The following is a 14,829-nucleotide window of genomic DNA, read 5'->3' as shown; positions in this document are numbered from 1 at the left end:
GATACAGAGTAATAGTAAACCCCCAATGAATGTGTTCACACCCAAGGAGAGAACCAAAGACTGCTTCCACCGAATATGACACGGTGTGAGGTGAAATAGAATCAACGGGGCGATTCTTCAGTAAGAATCGAATTCTTTAGCAAGAATATGATGGAGGGCTTGTGAGCAAGACTTCAGATTGACTCTTCTAGAAAAATGTAATATCTATAACTGTTCTTGATCACTCTCAATGGTAGAGATCGAACTGAGTTGGGTGGCAAGAGCAGGAACAAGAGTAGAAGACAGAAGCAGTCGAACTGTATATTGTCTTCTATCTTAATTCAGCAGACTATCTGATGTATTTGTTGTATCTCTGTAGGTTTGCCCTACTCTCCTATTTACAGCCTTAAAGAGAGGTTCTCCTAATCCTATTAGGAGTTTCCTAATCCAAATCTTATATTTGGATCTGGACTCTCTTTAATCCCTTATCTTATCTACAGATAAAGATCAACCTTCCTAATCAAATTAGGAGTTTCTTGATCCAAATCTTTATTTGGATCTGGACTCATTAAGTGAATAGGGATAATCCCTTATCCTTATCTACTGATACAAATCGCAGAACCACCCTCATTTAATTAATCTTATTAAGCCTGTTCGAATTAGGCTTTAGGCCCATTAAGTCTATGTGCTCACTTAACCTTTTAATCTGCTGCCCAGTTGGCTATCCTTGTATGGTGTGGGACCCAAACATTGATCTACACATCAACCACATGGGTTCAGCCTAGCCTCTGTTACAAGGCCTGGCCGAATTCACTGTAGGAGACAGTGAACCCCTGAGTCCATCACCATGGGCTCTTAATGGGTCTAACATTTACACTAAATGGTCAATGGGTCAAGCCACCTTATAAAAACCCAAGGACTGTGGGCAGATGCAAGATTATCCCATCAGGTATTACTCTCAATGGTTTTACACTTAACCTCTCAACCCATAATGATCAAACACTGCCCGACAAGAGAGGACCTCTCCCTTGGCTGCAAGGCACAGTGTTGCACTCTCTACTCACATGGATCTCGAGAATTAAAACCTTTTGCAAACATTTTGAAACCATAATATATATATGTATATCTCTATATAAATATATTTTGCAAAATAAATTTCAACAGTTGAAATCCATTGCCGGCAGTTTTGGTTTCCGTCAGAGAGAGTGCATCCCCGATCATTCACTTTGTCTGACAAAGGGGCTGATCCTATCACTATGATCACCCACTCAGATGAATTCTTGAACTGTCACAACATACCAGGTTTTGACCCCCTCTAAGGATCTCACTGATTGGCATATCAAAGACAGCCCAATCCGACACTTAGTGTAGTATCATAATTGAGTCTAAGAGTCAGGTGTAACATTTAAGTTTTGCCCATCTATCTTCAAGGTCCAAGGCAATACTAGAATTTTGGTCCGGTTCAGGGTTTTAAGAAAACTCACACTGTACCTCAGGTCTCACCCTGACAGCTGAGACAAGTCACCTAAACCAACTTGGTGGTACATCAGTGTTAGCCTTGACAAGATAAATCTCCCCATATCTATCCAACGACTATGAAGATTCTAAACTTACATAAGTCTCTTAAGTGTCAAGTTTAAGGGTGAGACCTGACCTGGCATGAGGTCAGGTGAGGAGTGCCACTACGGGAGTTTTCTTGTTTTGTAGTCTGGACAGCAACAACGATGAGCTGGACAAAGGAGTTCCATTGGCTCCTCCTAAGCAATCAACGGGAGTTTCGGTTAACTCCCCCGATAAGGTAGATTTGGTGAGTAACTTAGCGTGTGATTATGTTGAATAGTTATGGTTATTGTTTATTGTGGTGACTAACAGTTGGGCAGTGTTTTGTTTTGAAGCGGGTGGATTGCGATGAGGATCAACCCAGTGAGGATGTCTCGGGGCCGGTGAGTTGGGCCGAGAGGTAAGCTTTGTTTGTTTTTCGTTATCCTTTTTACTGGTTTGCGCATGGCCAAACTTGTTATGACTGATCGTTTGTTTCTAACTTTATCGCAAGTACCTTTCTCTGAATATCCTCCCAGGGTTCCAGATACGCCTTTCTTTAGGCGTCTGACTGAGGAGTTGAGGGCAATGCAGCCCCCTAGTCCTGGTCCAAGAGTTGCTAAGGGTGTTGAGGGTGATAGCACCATCCCAGCGGATTAGTCAACTCAACCGGATACGGACACGGAGACGGCAACCCATTGTGCAGAGTCTCCTGCTGCCGCTGTCGACAACTCTGAGGTCCCCGTAGGAGCAGAGGGTGGGGCTTCTGTTGAGCCTGAGTCCCCCATCGAGCGGTTGACGTTCCTGGAGACCCGATTGCGTGGCCTGAGGTCAATGACTCTGTAGAGCCTGAGGTCTTGGCTGACTTGGTGCGCCATTCGTGGAATGGGAACACGGAGCCCGACATTGTCTTTCCTCCCGAAGTGTTGACGTACGAGGAGAAGTTGGTCCAGATATGGTGGGAGCTTTTGGAGCATTGCGATAATCACGACATCCCGCGGTTGCACTTCCTGGCTGTAGGTCCAGTTTTGGTTCAGGGTAAAGGCGTGCAATACAGTATTTCTAGTTGTGTCGCTCAGTTTGCTTCAACCGCCATTCGCACTGGGTAGCTGCCGGAGGGAAAGTTGCATCCTGAGGTTGTGGGTCCTGTGCTGAACACCATGGCCACGTTAATGTGTCATGTGATGACCCATCCAGCGGAGGAGTTATCGTGGTCTAAGTTTTCTCGTTGGTTAGAGGCTTGCCGCAGTTTTTCGCCCATGGGTTTCTTCATGACCCAGATCGAAAAGCATCTCGTGATGTTAGCCCATGCCTTTTGGAAGGCAGGCTAGGACATACCACAGTCTGATTTGTTCTGTTCGATGAAGGACATCCGTCTTCATTGGAAGGTCGTTGAGGCAAACATTGCTAGAGTTGCAAACAAGCTCAAGGGTCTTATGGATGAATGCGCACGGAACAAGTTGATCCTTGCAGACTATGAAGCGGAGCTAATGGGTTTGAAGAAGTTTGGGGAGACTAGCCAGGTGTTAGGTACCATCGGCGCCATGCGGGAGGAATGGGCTAAGTGATCCATGCTTGTATTGAAAAAAAATCCTTGGATTGTACTAGATGTAAATTGAAAAGAATTTCTGAATTGTAATGGACCATTTTGTGGTCTCCTGTAATATAATGTGAATGTGTGGTAATTTTGATAGTGCGATTTTAGTCTTGATGTAATTGTCGGTTCAATTTTGTTTAGTTGATTATTTGTGCTCAGTAGAGTCCGGGCTTTAATATGGATTTGAAATAATGTGTTGAGAAGCAAAAGAACTCATCATTATTCCTTCCCTCGTTAACCGCAAATCAATAACATCATAAGTGGAGTAAGGGTGAAGAAGCCGCGTGTATTCGTAATTTGACACTTCTGCGCAATTGTGTTGGAAGTCATTAAGGAGATGGTGGCGAAGTTAACTAAAGTCGTGCGTTGTCTTACGTATTATGCGTTTGTTCTCATCGTAGTTAAGTGTTGGTGCCAGCATAGTGGGCTTTATCACGGTGTGATAGAGTAGTTGAGTGATGTTACTATGCCGCGCTGAGATATTGTCAGAAGAGAGCAGGATAACTTAGGTTGTGTGCTTATAAATGGGTAGGTTATGTCTTTGGGGGCCTTCTACGGGCAGTACAGTTGAGCTTTGGACAATTGGCGTAAGTTAGACTTCTTCGTTTTCATGTTGCCTTTGTGAGTGTGGTCGCTGCATGAGAGGGCTGTATCAGCTAGTGTTGGTTAGTCGAGCGCCCGTGGGGCTCTATAGTAGTCAAGCATGGGCATAGTGCGCTTTATCACTGATTGTTAAAAAAAGACGAATAGTGTTAGTTAATCATCTGAGATGCTATCGGGTGTGAAGGAGCTGACTCAAATAACAGTAGCTAAGTAAGGTGTTATTCCCATATCTAAGTGCGAAAGAACAACCTATAGGCACGGGACGGGTGAGGTGTGACAAATGTACTGAGGACCGTACTCGTAGAAAGGATCTTCAGCTCTTTTGTAAGGAGATGGTGACAAATGCACGGACCGCGTGTTGCCGTGCCTTATTGGCGATATAGTTTGGGTTTAGTTATAGTATAAATAAGTAGCGTAGGTTAGAGTTTCATTGCAACCATGTTTGGGGAAGCAATGTGTTGTTCCTTAGCGAAGCTTTATTATCAATGTAAGGGCGGGTGAATTTTGTCTTCCCTTAGTTCATCGTAGGTAGCATAGAGTATCTGTATTTAATAGGAGTCATACCTACTATCGACGAAGCCCCCCCCCCTCCCCCAACGGTTACATGGAGACGTGGCTGTGCCTGGGTTGCTAGGGCTTTGAAAGTGCTTGGGACTGCCAGGGCTTAATAGAGTGCCCAGGGCTACTGAGGCTTTTACTACGCCTAGGGTTGCCAGGGCCTTCGCATGGAGCATGCGACATCGTGGAACCTACCATAGAATGAGAGTGCCTAGGACTGTCAGGGCTTATTAGAGTGCCCGGGGCTGCCGGGGCTTTTACTGTGCCTAGGGTTGCTAGGGCCTTCGCATGGAGCATGTGGCATTGTGGAATTGGCCACAAAATGAGAGTGCCTAAGACTACTAGGGCTTATTAGAGTGCCCGGGGCTGCCAGGGCTTTTACTACTCGTGGGGTTGCGAGGGCCTTCGCATGGAGCATGCGGCATCGTGGAACCGGCCACAGAATGAGAGTGCCCGGGGCTGCTGGGGCTTTAAAAGCATAATTGAACAAGTTATAGAAATTGAACAGAATATACGTGAGCAAGCATGAAGAACATATTTTAACAAATTGTAGTTTCTCATTCATTTGGCTACCATCACAGTGTACAGATGTTAATCAAAAGATGTAAAAGTAAAGCAACTTCATCGCAATCAGAATTCTATGGAAGTAAATAAACTTTATCGCAAAACATGTGGGTGGTTGATATATGCAGCAATAATAGAATTCAATAAAGAATCAAGAATAATGAAACATTGCACATTTATTTATAGAATATATACATGTATCGGTGAAATTACAGAAATATAGAGTTACTTGAAGTAAGTCTTCAGCCAACAATCATTGATGGTTTCACCTTCTTCTTCTTCTGCGTCTACAGTTTTTAATACATAGTAGCCCGAAGTATGGGATTCTTTTATCAAGTATGGCCCTTCTCATGTTGGGGCAAATTTTCCCGCGGACTTGCCTTGCTTGACGCTGAGCGTTGTTTTTAATACTTTGTCTCCTTCTTTGAAGGTTCTGGGTTTCAGGTGCCTGTTGAAGTTTGTGGCTAGGGCCTATTTGTACTTGCTCTATTTTTGTGAAGCTACATCTCTAACTTCGTTGACTGCCTCGAGTTTGTCTACAAGTAATTGATCCATATCCTTTGGTCTGATTTTCTTCCCCATTGCGAAGGCTATCCTGGCAGATACGACTCGTATCATTGCTGGGTGTACTGCTTCTTGACCATACACCAAAGAATAGGGCGTCACTTGTGTGCTCTTTCTGATAGAGGTGCGATAAGCTCAAAGGGTTTTTGACAACTTTTCTATCCAATCCTTTTGATTATCGACCACAATTTTGCTTAACATCCTTAGTAATGTTTTGTTTGTGGCTTCTGCTTGTCCATTTCCTTGTGGGTAATATGTTGTCGATGTTCCTAGTCTTGCACGTTACTGCCCTAGGAGGTCATGGACTTTTTGGTTTTTGATGGATAGGCCATTGTCTGTTAGTATCTGCATTGGGACTCCGAATCTGTGGACTATGTTTTGTCTTAGGAATTTGCTATGTTCTCTATGCAGATTCGTCGCAGGGGTATGGCTTCTGCCCATTTGGTGAAATAATTTGTAGCTACTATTATGAAGCGATACCCTTTGGAAGGTGGGTGTATCTTGCCTATTAGGTCTACCTCCCAAGTTTGGAATGGACAGGGTGTGATGACTGGGTGTAGGCTGTTGGTAGGTTTATGGATTCTTTCACCGTGGATTTGACACTTGTGACATCTGCGTACATGTCGCTGTGTATCCTCCATCATGGTTGGCTAGTAGAAGCCTAAGTGTAGGAAGTGGTTGTGTAGCGTTAACTGACCTTGATGGGCCGTAGGTTCAGAGCTATGGGTTGCCTCTAGTACTTTGTCAATCTCGTCACCGGCCAGGCATCACAAAGGTTTTCTCTCGTGTGATTTCCTATACAACAATCCATCCTGGAGGTAGAACCGCCTAACTTTGGATGGTAGCCTCCTTCTCAATGTAGTGTCAATGGGCAATGTGTTCTCCTTCAAGTATTCTATATACACCCTTCTCCAGTCCTCTTCATAGATCATGAGGCATTCCCTACCGTCCGCTTGTGGGATGCACTTATCACATTCCCTTTGCACCTTGGTAAAATCGCACTTCATTGTAGACCAGTAATACCTTAACCTCTGTAATCTTCGGAATAGGGTTGTTGATACATCCCCACAATTAATCCTGTGTACTTCATTCAGCACTGCTTCAGCCTCTGATTTCCCTACGCATCTCGTCCTTACACCATCTAACTCTCTACAATACAGTACCCCATTCACAAGCTGAAATTTTGCGATCAACTTGATGTCCTGCGTTCCTATGGTCATGCTTTTCAGCTTTTGGATTATTTCGTATCTCCAATCCTCTGCTGTTATTTCATGCTCCTCATGCCAAATTAGGAAAGGTGGACATACAATAATTGACATTGTTATGTTGTGTTCATTAAATATTGTTGGTGACACATTTATTAGAGAAACATTAAACACTTCATCTTTCTTGGTAAATTATTAACAATTTAGAATTTTGGGCATTCAAAGCCAGTGTGGGTGTGACCAAAGTGCAACTAACACTATCATTGTAAGTGAACTTGGTCATAGATCTACTTGTATAAATTTTTACCAAGTTAGAAATTAGGACCATAAATATGGATAAGTGAACATATAATATTCAACATTGTTATGTTATATGCATCAAATCAAAATGTTACAATAAGGAAATGCAAATGAGGGTACCATTGTCATGAAAAATGAATTTAGTTAACATTTTGTATCCATTTCTATACTAGTTTAAAAGTTATAACATTAAAGACAAATAAGGATGACTGGGCACACAATATTTGATGCAATTATGTTAATACACATAAAATCCTTATGTTGTGATAGGATTGCAAAAGAGTAAGGTATTTGTGCATTTACAAATTAAATTATCCAGAATCACACATCCATATATATATATATATATATATATATATATATAAACTTTTACCAACTTAGTAGTTAGGATGTTCAATTCCAATTTGGAGGGCAACCAAAGTTTTGGTAAAGTGTAATTTGACCTTCCAAAACTATATTTTAGAACTTGTAGTTAATAATATAAGAACTAATATCTAGCATGCACAAAACACTTACACATCTTTTGCCAAAACAAGTCATTCCACTAATGAAAGTAATTACATTTAATTGAAATTTTACATAGCACCACTTAAAAAAGCAGAAGTTTATATAGGACCATGGCTTGTCTAAACTCCTTGATTCTGAATTCCTCAATTATGAGAAAGAGCATTGCAGGAAATTTTAAAGAAGAGGGAGGAAGAGAGAGGGAGTGTAGATCATATCATCATGTTGTCTAGTCCTTATGACAGAAATATAGGTTCCACTCATAGTTTTGTTCTCACAAATATCTTTTCCAATCCTTTCAAAAGAGTGTGCACTTGATACAATAAGCATGAGACATCCAATTACTTAGTATGAATGATGGTAGCGATGGGAGAGCCACCAGGGAAACCTCCAGAGAGACCCTCCTTCGCCAACATTCTTGTGTCATCTTCGAATCCTTTCCCCTCTTCTCTTGATCCTTTAGTGATTGATGTGGTTTTTTTGAAACAACCCTCTTTGAAGCATGGAGAACCAAAGATTAAGTTTATTGATGAAGAAATCACCAAATCTCTTGATTATCTCTAGTTGGAAAATGTGTTATGGAAGACCTTCTGTAGGTATGTACAGCTCACCTAGACCCTCAAAGAACACTCAGACACCAAGAGTAACATCACAGAAGCACTTGCAAGCAACTTGCAATCAATCCCCACGCTGCGATGAACTTGCGGTACATTGCCGCCTTTGCGATGAACCTACAACACATTAAGCAAAACCACGATAAACCCGCGGTCCACCAAGTCTAGTCAATGCCTGAACCTAAATAAATCTTAGAAAGACCTGTCCAAGAGACCTAAGCACACCAGAGTGTGTGATGAAGCCACATCTGCTATGACGTGTGATGAACACACAACTCGGGAGCTCACTCTAGATGACAAGTTGGAAAGGACAGTAGGCCGAGCCCACGACAACAAAGGACTTTGTGAACCGCCACGTGGAATTGATGAAGTACTGGCCGCCAAACGGTGATGTCACTATTGCCACATAGGATTAGTTATGACACCCAAAAAGGTAGTAGAACACGTAAGTAATGAGGGATCTTAATGATAAGGAAAACCAATCCTTGAGAAGATCATCATGAGACACGTGGCAATACCCCAGTAGCGCATTCAATAATTGACAGCGAATCAAATATTCTCTTCCCCGATACAAAGCGAATATCCTCATCTCCTACCTTTTAGGATCTCAAGACCTCCTCCATAAATAGAGATCCTCCTCACATTAGGACTCATCTGATCCTAAGCATTTAACATCCAGTACTCCCGAGTACACCCTAACTCTCTGATCATGCGACCCTGACCTAAGAACCTCATTCTTCCTTTCTTAGGGTCCTTCCTCTGTCTTTGAAAGAGACCACTCCTCATCCTAGCCTCACACCCTGCCTATAGTAGAATCCCTGGTTTGTCTTTGATCATAGAGAATGGCCTCAAGGAGAATCAAACTCACCACCATCCCTGAGGAGTAGAACAATACTTAGGAGAAAACCAACCTCGGATATGAAAACCAGCCCAAAATGCAAATGCCCATCCAGGCGGATATTGAGATTTTGTCAAACAAGGTCTATGGGTTTAAAGCGCTCTTCAGGGAATGGTTCAGAAAACTCGAAGAGAGCCAGAAGGAAACAAGAAGCACTCTCCAAATCCTAATCCACCGTTCGGCTCAAGCCGAATAGACCTCTGTTGCTATTATCCCCAGTGTCCCAAATTCCAACCCCAACCCTAGTCGCCACGCTTCTAACCCTATATGCAGTGTTCGAAAATAGTCCAACAGAGTCAACCCGACTCCAACTCAAACAGGTCACCAAGTCGCCCACCAAGGGCTGGTAGTCGAAAGTCACAACTGGGTCCAGGATTCGATTGTCTTGTAAAATCCCTACTCCAATCGTATCCTATACAAGCCCTACCCTGTCGAGTACACCCCTCCCCAATAATGGCCTTAGTACGATGGACAAAGAAGTAGCCCGCAAGAACACATCAGCAAGTTCGAGGACATCCTCGGCTCCTTCGCTCTTGATGGGGACCTCAAAGTGCGAGAGTTTTCAAAGTCACTGACCGACCCAACGTACACATGGTTCGTAAGTCTCACCCCTGGGAGCATCGATTCATGGGGTGAATTAGCCAAGAAGTTCTTGTCAAAATGGTTCACCTTAGAAAGAAAACTAACAATGGCCGATCTGTGGAATGTAGAGCAAGGACCAGGAGAAGATCTCCTGGCCTACGTCATGAGATTCCAGAAACTTACTCATTCTGTCTTCGATGAGCATGCCATTGAAAGAAGTTTTGTCGAACAGTGCATTCAGGGTATGCACCCTACCTATAGAATCGGCATCGAAAACATCGAAATCAAAACCTTCAGCCAACTATGGAGGTGCACGGAAAGAACAACGCAAATTGTCAAAGACACCTCCCCGTACAATAGAAACGAGGCGTACGCAGTCAACAGGAGACCTAGGAACAACCAAGGAGCTAGATAGGGGCCGTATTAGCGAGACAGTGCCCAAGGGAAGAGAAACCCACCGCCACCCTCTCCCTTCTCCTGGACAAGGGAGGAGGTGGTCATGATCATGAACAAGCTAATAGAAGACAAGGTCATCAGCTTGCCGTCGCCACTGCTAGGAGTAGACCTAGAGAAAGACAAGCACGGAGGAAGGTGGTGTAACTACCATCAGACACCACTCAATGACTTAATGGATTGGTTCACCCTGAGAAGAAACAGAGTGAAGAACTACAACAGTTCTTCACCAAACAGGGGGCCAACACAACAACACAAAAGTTGGCCTTTAGAGCATTGGCAGACGTATTCCGGCACCCTCTACAACCCTACTGTTGTGACCACAACACTGTAGAGTTCACAATGGAGGACATGTTGGCCGCCGACCCTCATCACAACAGACCCCTATACATCTTGGTGAAAAAAAGGGGTTTTGACATGAGAAGATCGATGGTTGACCCGGAAAGTTCTGTTAACCTCATCTCCGTCCATACGCTAGAATTAATGAATGTTCAAAAGGAGGACATCAAAGGATTGCTTTCAGAAGTAACAGACTCCAACAGGAACCCATCTGTCATCGAAGGGTCCATCGAAATACAGGTCGTGATCGAGCCATTTACCATAATGCAAGAGTTCCAGGTAATCCCAGGAAGGACCTGTATCACGCCCTCTTGGGGCGCCCACTAATCCACGACCTCTCTCTCCTCCCCTCGATGTACCACCAATGCATCAAAGCCACATACTGAGGGAGATCGATAAGAATCCCAGCCACCAGGGCCCCGTTCAATAAGTCCGAGATGCACCCCCAAGATGTTATCTACTTCACAGAGTTAGCAGAAGATGGTGAAACAAGGATAGCCAAGGTTGAGGGAATGAAGCTACCGCACCCACCTAAGAGTGAACCTGCAAGAACATTGGAACATCGGAAGAGAAGAGGATGCATCTGGATGATAAGGGATGACGGGATGGAGTATTACACCATCGTCGAGGACCACAAGGATGATGAACCACCCGCAACCAAGAAAGTGATTTTCGAGGTATGATTTTATAACTTATTCAGCATAGCCTTATTGTAGCATGTACTAAAAAAATGATGAAACTTATTTTCCAGAAAAAGGGGGTTCAACCTTAATCTATTATCGATGTTTTTCAAATCAAATACAAATTTTAATTGCCACAAAAATCATTGCATTTCTCTAACGGAATACTCTAAGTAATGTCTCAACCAATACCATTTCACCACATCGCAAATCGATGTCGCTACAGTCACACCATCAAGCAATAATCCAACCATCGAACATGGCACAAAGGTATAACATTTGAAACATATACCCATATAGACATGAAATTCCCAGAATTTGAGACAAATAATAACTTGAACAACCTCAGGAGTCGAAAGAAAATACATTGGAATACCATGATGAGGTCAGAGTACCTCCGAGGTGCATGATGGATTCTATCAACACGGTCGAGGAACCGTTGGAGGAGATCAACCTAGCAACTGATGGAACAGACAAAAGACCTTTACACATATCCTCTAAGTCAACAGCTGAGGACAAAGGAAAACCCATGGCACTTTTAATAGAATTTCAGGATATATTCGCCTAGTCACATGACTAGATGCCAGGATTAGATTTAGAACTTGTCTACCACTCCTTATGCATAGACCCCAAATTCCAGCCAGTGAAGCAACCACAAAGGATCTTTAAGCTAGAAATAACTCTAAAGATCAAAGAGGAAGTCGAGCGGCTTTTGAAAATAGGCTTCATCAAACCTATAGCGCATCCTCAGTGGCTCGCCAATGTGGTCCCTATAAAGAAGAAGAACGAACAACTAAGGTTAGTACCTTCCCACCTAGTTCCTTAATGATAGTACAACACCCAAACACTAACTCCGTCTTATCATAGATGTTGCATCGATTTTAGGGACCTAAACAAAGCCTACCCGAAAGACGAGTTCCCTCTCTCCAATATGGAGGTATTGATAGACTCAACCACGGGAAATGAGCTCTTCTCCTTCCTAAATGCTTACAGTGGATACAACCAAATCTTCATGGATCCCACAAATGCACCCCGCACAGCCTTCAAGACACCTATAGGGAACGTCTATTACAAGATGATGCCCTTTGGCTTGAAGAATGCCAGAGCCACATACCAAAGAGCGATGACTAGTGTCTTCTACAATATGACCCACAAGGAAATAGAGTGCTACGTGGATGACATAGTTGTCAAAGCAAGGAGAAGAGAAGAGCACTTAGAGGTTTTGAGAAAGGTGTTCACAAGATGTAGAGAATTCAAGTTAAGATTGAACCCACTAAAGTGCGCATTTGGGGTATAGTCCAGAAAGTTCCTAGGCTACCGGGTAGATCAGACCGGGATACACCTAGACGAAAGCAAGGTCAAAGCAATCTTAGATCTTCCTCCACCAACAAACGAGTCCCAGTTAAAAATATTCCTAGGAAAGGTCTCGTATTTAAGAAGGTTCATCCTCGGTCTTGCGTACGCAGCTCTGCCGTTGGTGAAATTAGTTCAGAAATCTACCAAATTCAGATGGACTCAGGAGCACCCAAATACTTTTAAGAAACTAAAGGCAACACTGGCTAGGGCACCGATGATGTCGCTGCTTAAAGACGGGTGAGAATTCAGAATATACATCGCAACAGGGACAGAGGCCATAGGATGCCTACTAGCACAGGAGGACAAGGGCAAAGCGGAACTCCTAATATATTACGCCAGTAGGACCCTCAAACCAGTAGAAAGGAATTATTCCCACATAGAGCAATAGTACTTGGTCCTGGTTTTTGCTACACAAAAATTTAGGCACTACATCCTGGGGAAAAAGGTGAGGCTCATCGCACGAAATGACCCAATCAAGTTCTTCATGGACAGACCTCCTCTTTCTGGCAGACTCATCAAATGGATGATGCAGCTCAATGAGTATGCGATAGAGTACACACAGCCTAGAGCTATTAAGTGTCAAGTTGTAGCAGATCTACTGGCCACTTTCCCATCGAGAATTGACTTTCCTATATCAGATGAGTTCCTAGAGAAACACCAATGGTTGCCCTAGACGAAAGCAGAGAATGGGTCTTAACCTTCGACGGGAATAGCACGAGCACATCAGCCGGCGCTGGAGTAACCCTAACCTCACTTGATGGACAAATCTCCACCTACTCCTTTAAGCTTCAGTTCCTCTATCCCCACAATATAGAAAAATACGAAGCACTGGTCCTAGGCCTAATCAAAGCAATAGAAGCTAGTGCAAAGAAAATAAAAGTAATGGGTGACACCAAACTAGTAATCAGGCAACTTGATGGAAGCACGACGGTGAAAGAGCTAAACATCCTATCATACAGGACACTGATCCAGAAGCTAATCCGCAACATGGACGTAGACTTCAAACACCAGAATAGAGCCATAAATATGTTTTTTGAAGCATTAGCTACCTTAGGGTCCAAGATGCAAGACAACCCAAAGCCAATAGAGATTACCATCCAATCGATTGACAAACAATCAACTTTCACCCTAAAGGACCGAGTGGAAAATGAGGAACAAATAACAGTAGATGATTGGAGGTATGAAGTAATACAGAGGCTAAAAAGTCAGGCCATAGGGACACAAGACATCAGGTTAATCGCTAAGTTCCAATTGGTGAATGAGGTGTTGTACCACAGAGAATCAGACGGCGTAAGGACAAGGTGCCTAGGCAAGTCAGAGGCTGTCGGAGCTGAATGATAGAAGACACATAACGGCATGTGTGCTGATATCACAAGTGCCAAATCCATGAAGAAAGAATCTACAAGCCTACCAACAGCCAGCATCCAGTCATCACACCTAGCCCTTTCACACTTGGGGGGTAGACCTCATTGGAAAGATGCACCTACCCTCTAGGAGGTACTATTTCATCATCGTAGCCATATACTACTTCACCAAGTGGGCAGAGGCCATCCCCCTATGACAAATCTGTGCAGCTAGCATAGCAAATTTTCTGAGACAAATGCGGATATTGACCGATAACAGCCCGTCCATCAAACATCAAGAAGTCTGTGACCTCCTAGGGCAGTATGGAGCAAGATTAGGAAAATCTACAACATATTATCCCCGGGGAAATGGTCAGGCAGAGGCCACAAACAAGACACTACTAAAAATGTTGAGCAAAATAGTGGTCAATAATCAAAGGAATTAGGCAAACAAGCTATCAAAAATACTTTGGGCTTATCGCACATCTATCAGAAAAAGTACAGAGGTGACACCCTACTCCTTAGTCTATGGTCAAGAAGCAGTACTCCCAGCAGAGATAAAAGTTGTATCTGTGAGGGTAGCCTTCGCAATGTGTAAGAGGATCAGGCCAGAAGACTTAGATGCATTACTTGCAGACAAGATCAAGTTAGTAGATGAAATTAGAGATGCAGCCTTGCAAAAGCAAAGCAAATACAAACAAGCCCTAGCTAACAACTTCAATAGACACTTAAGGCCCAGAAGCTTCAAAGAGGGGGATAAAGTATTGAAGACAGCTCTCAACATCAGACAAGGCAAATCTGTAGGAAAGTTCGCACCAACATGGGAAGGGCCCTACTTGATAAAAGAAGCCCATAGTTTGGGCTACTACATACTAAAAACTGTAGATACATGCGAGAATGATGGAACAATAAATGGTTACTAGTTGAAACCTTACTTTGATTAGCCATGTACCTCTATAACCACATAAGCCAATGTACATGTTTTATGAATAAATCTACAATGTTTTACATGACCTTTCTTCAATCACTCTTTGCTTGCGATGAAGTCTAGCATTAGCATTACAATAAAGTTGCCCTACCCTTCAATTAAGAATACATGCATCTGTGACAAAAATGAATTACTCTTTTACTTGCTTATATACATGCCTTGT

General features: G+C 43.2%; 1 protein-coding gene across 1 annotated transcript; it reads left to right on the top strand.

The window, feature by feature from the left end:
• Positions 1 to 12,995: 12,995 nt before the first annotated feature.
• LOC148848762 (uncharacterized) lies at positions 12,996 to 13,673 on the top strand. Its single transcript, XM_088951359.1, has one exon. It carries the CDS (start codon positions 12,996 to 12,998, stop codon positions 13,671 to 13,673), a length of 678 nt encoding a protein of 225 aa, XP_088807485.1.
• Positions 13,674 to 14,829: the final 1,156 nt, after the last annotated feature.

Source organism: Nelumbo lutea, chromosome 6, assembly GCF_056320005.1.
Source record: "Nelumbo lutea isolate HS-2025 chromosome 6, American lotus-T2T, whole genome shotgun sequence".
NCBI lineage: Eukaryota > Viridiplantae > Streptophyta > Magnoliopsida > Proteales > Nelumbonaceae > Nelumbo > Nelumbo lutea.
This window is presented reverse-complemented; position numbering and strand designations above follow the sequence as displayed.

Coding starts and splice junctions, on each gene's coding strand:
- LOC148848762 (XM_088951359.1), top strand. CDS start 12,996: ATGGTTGCCCTAGACGAAAGCAGAGAATGGGTCTTAACCTTCGACGGG.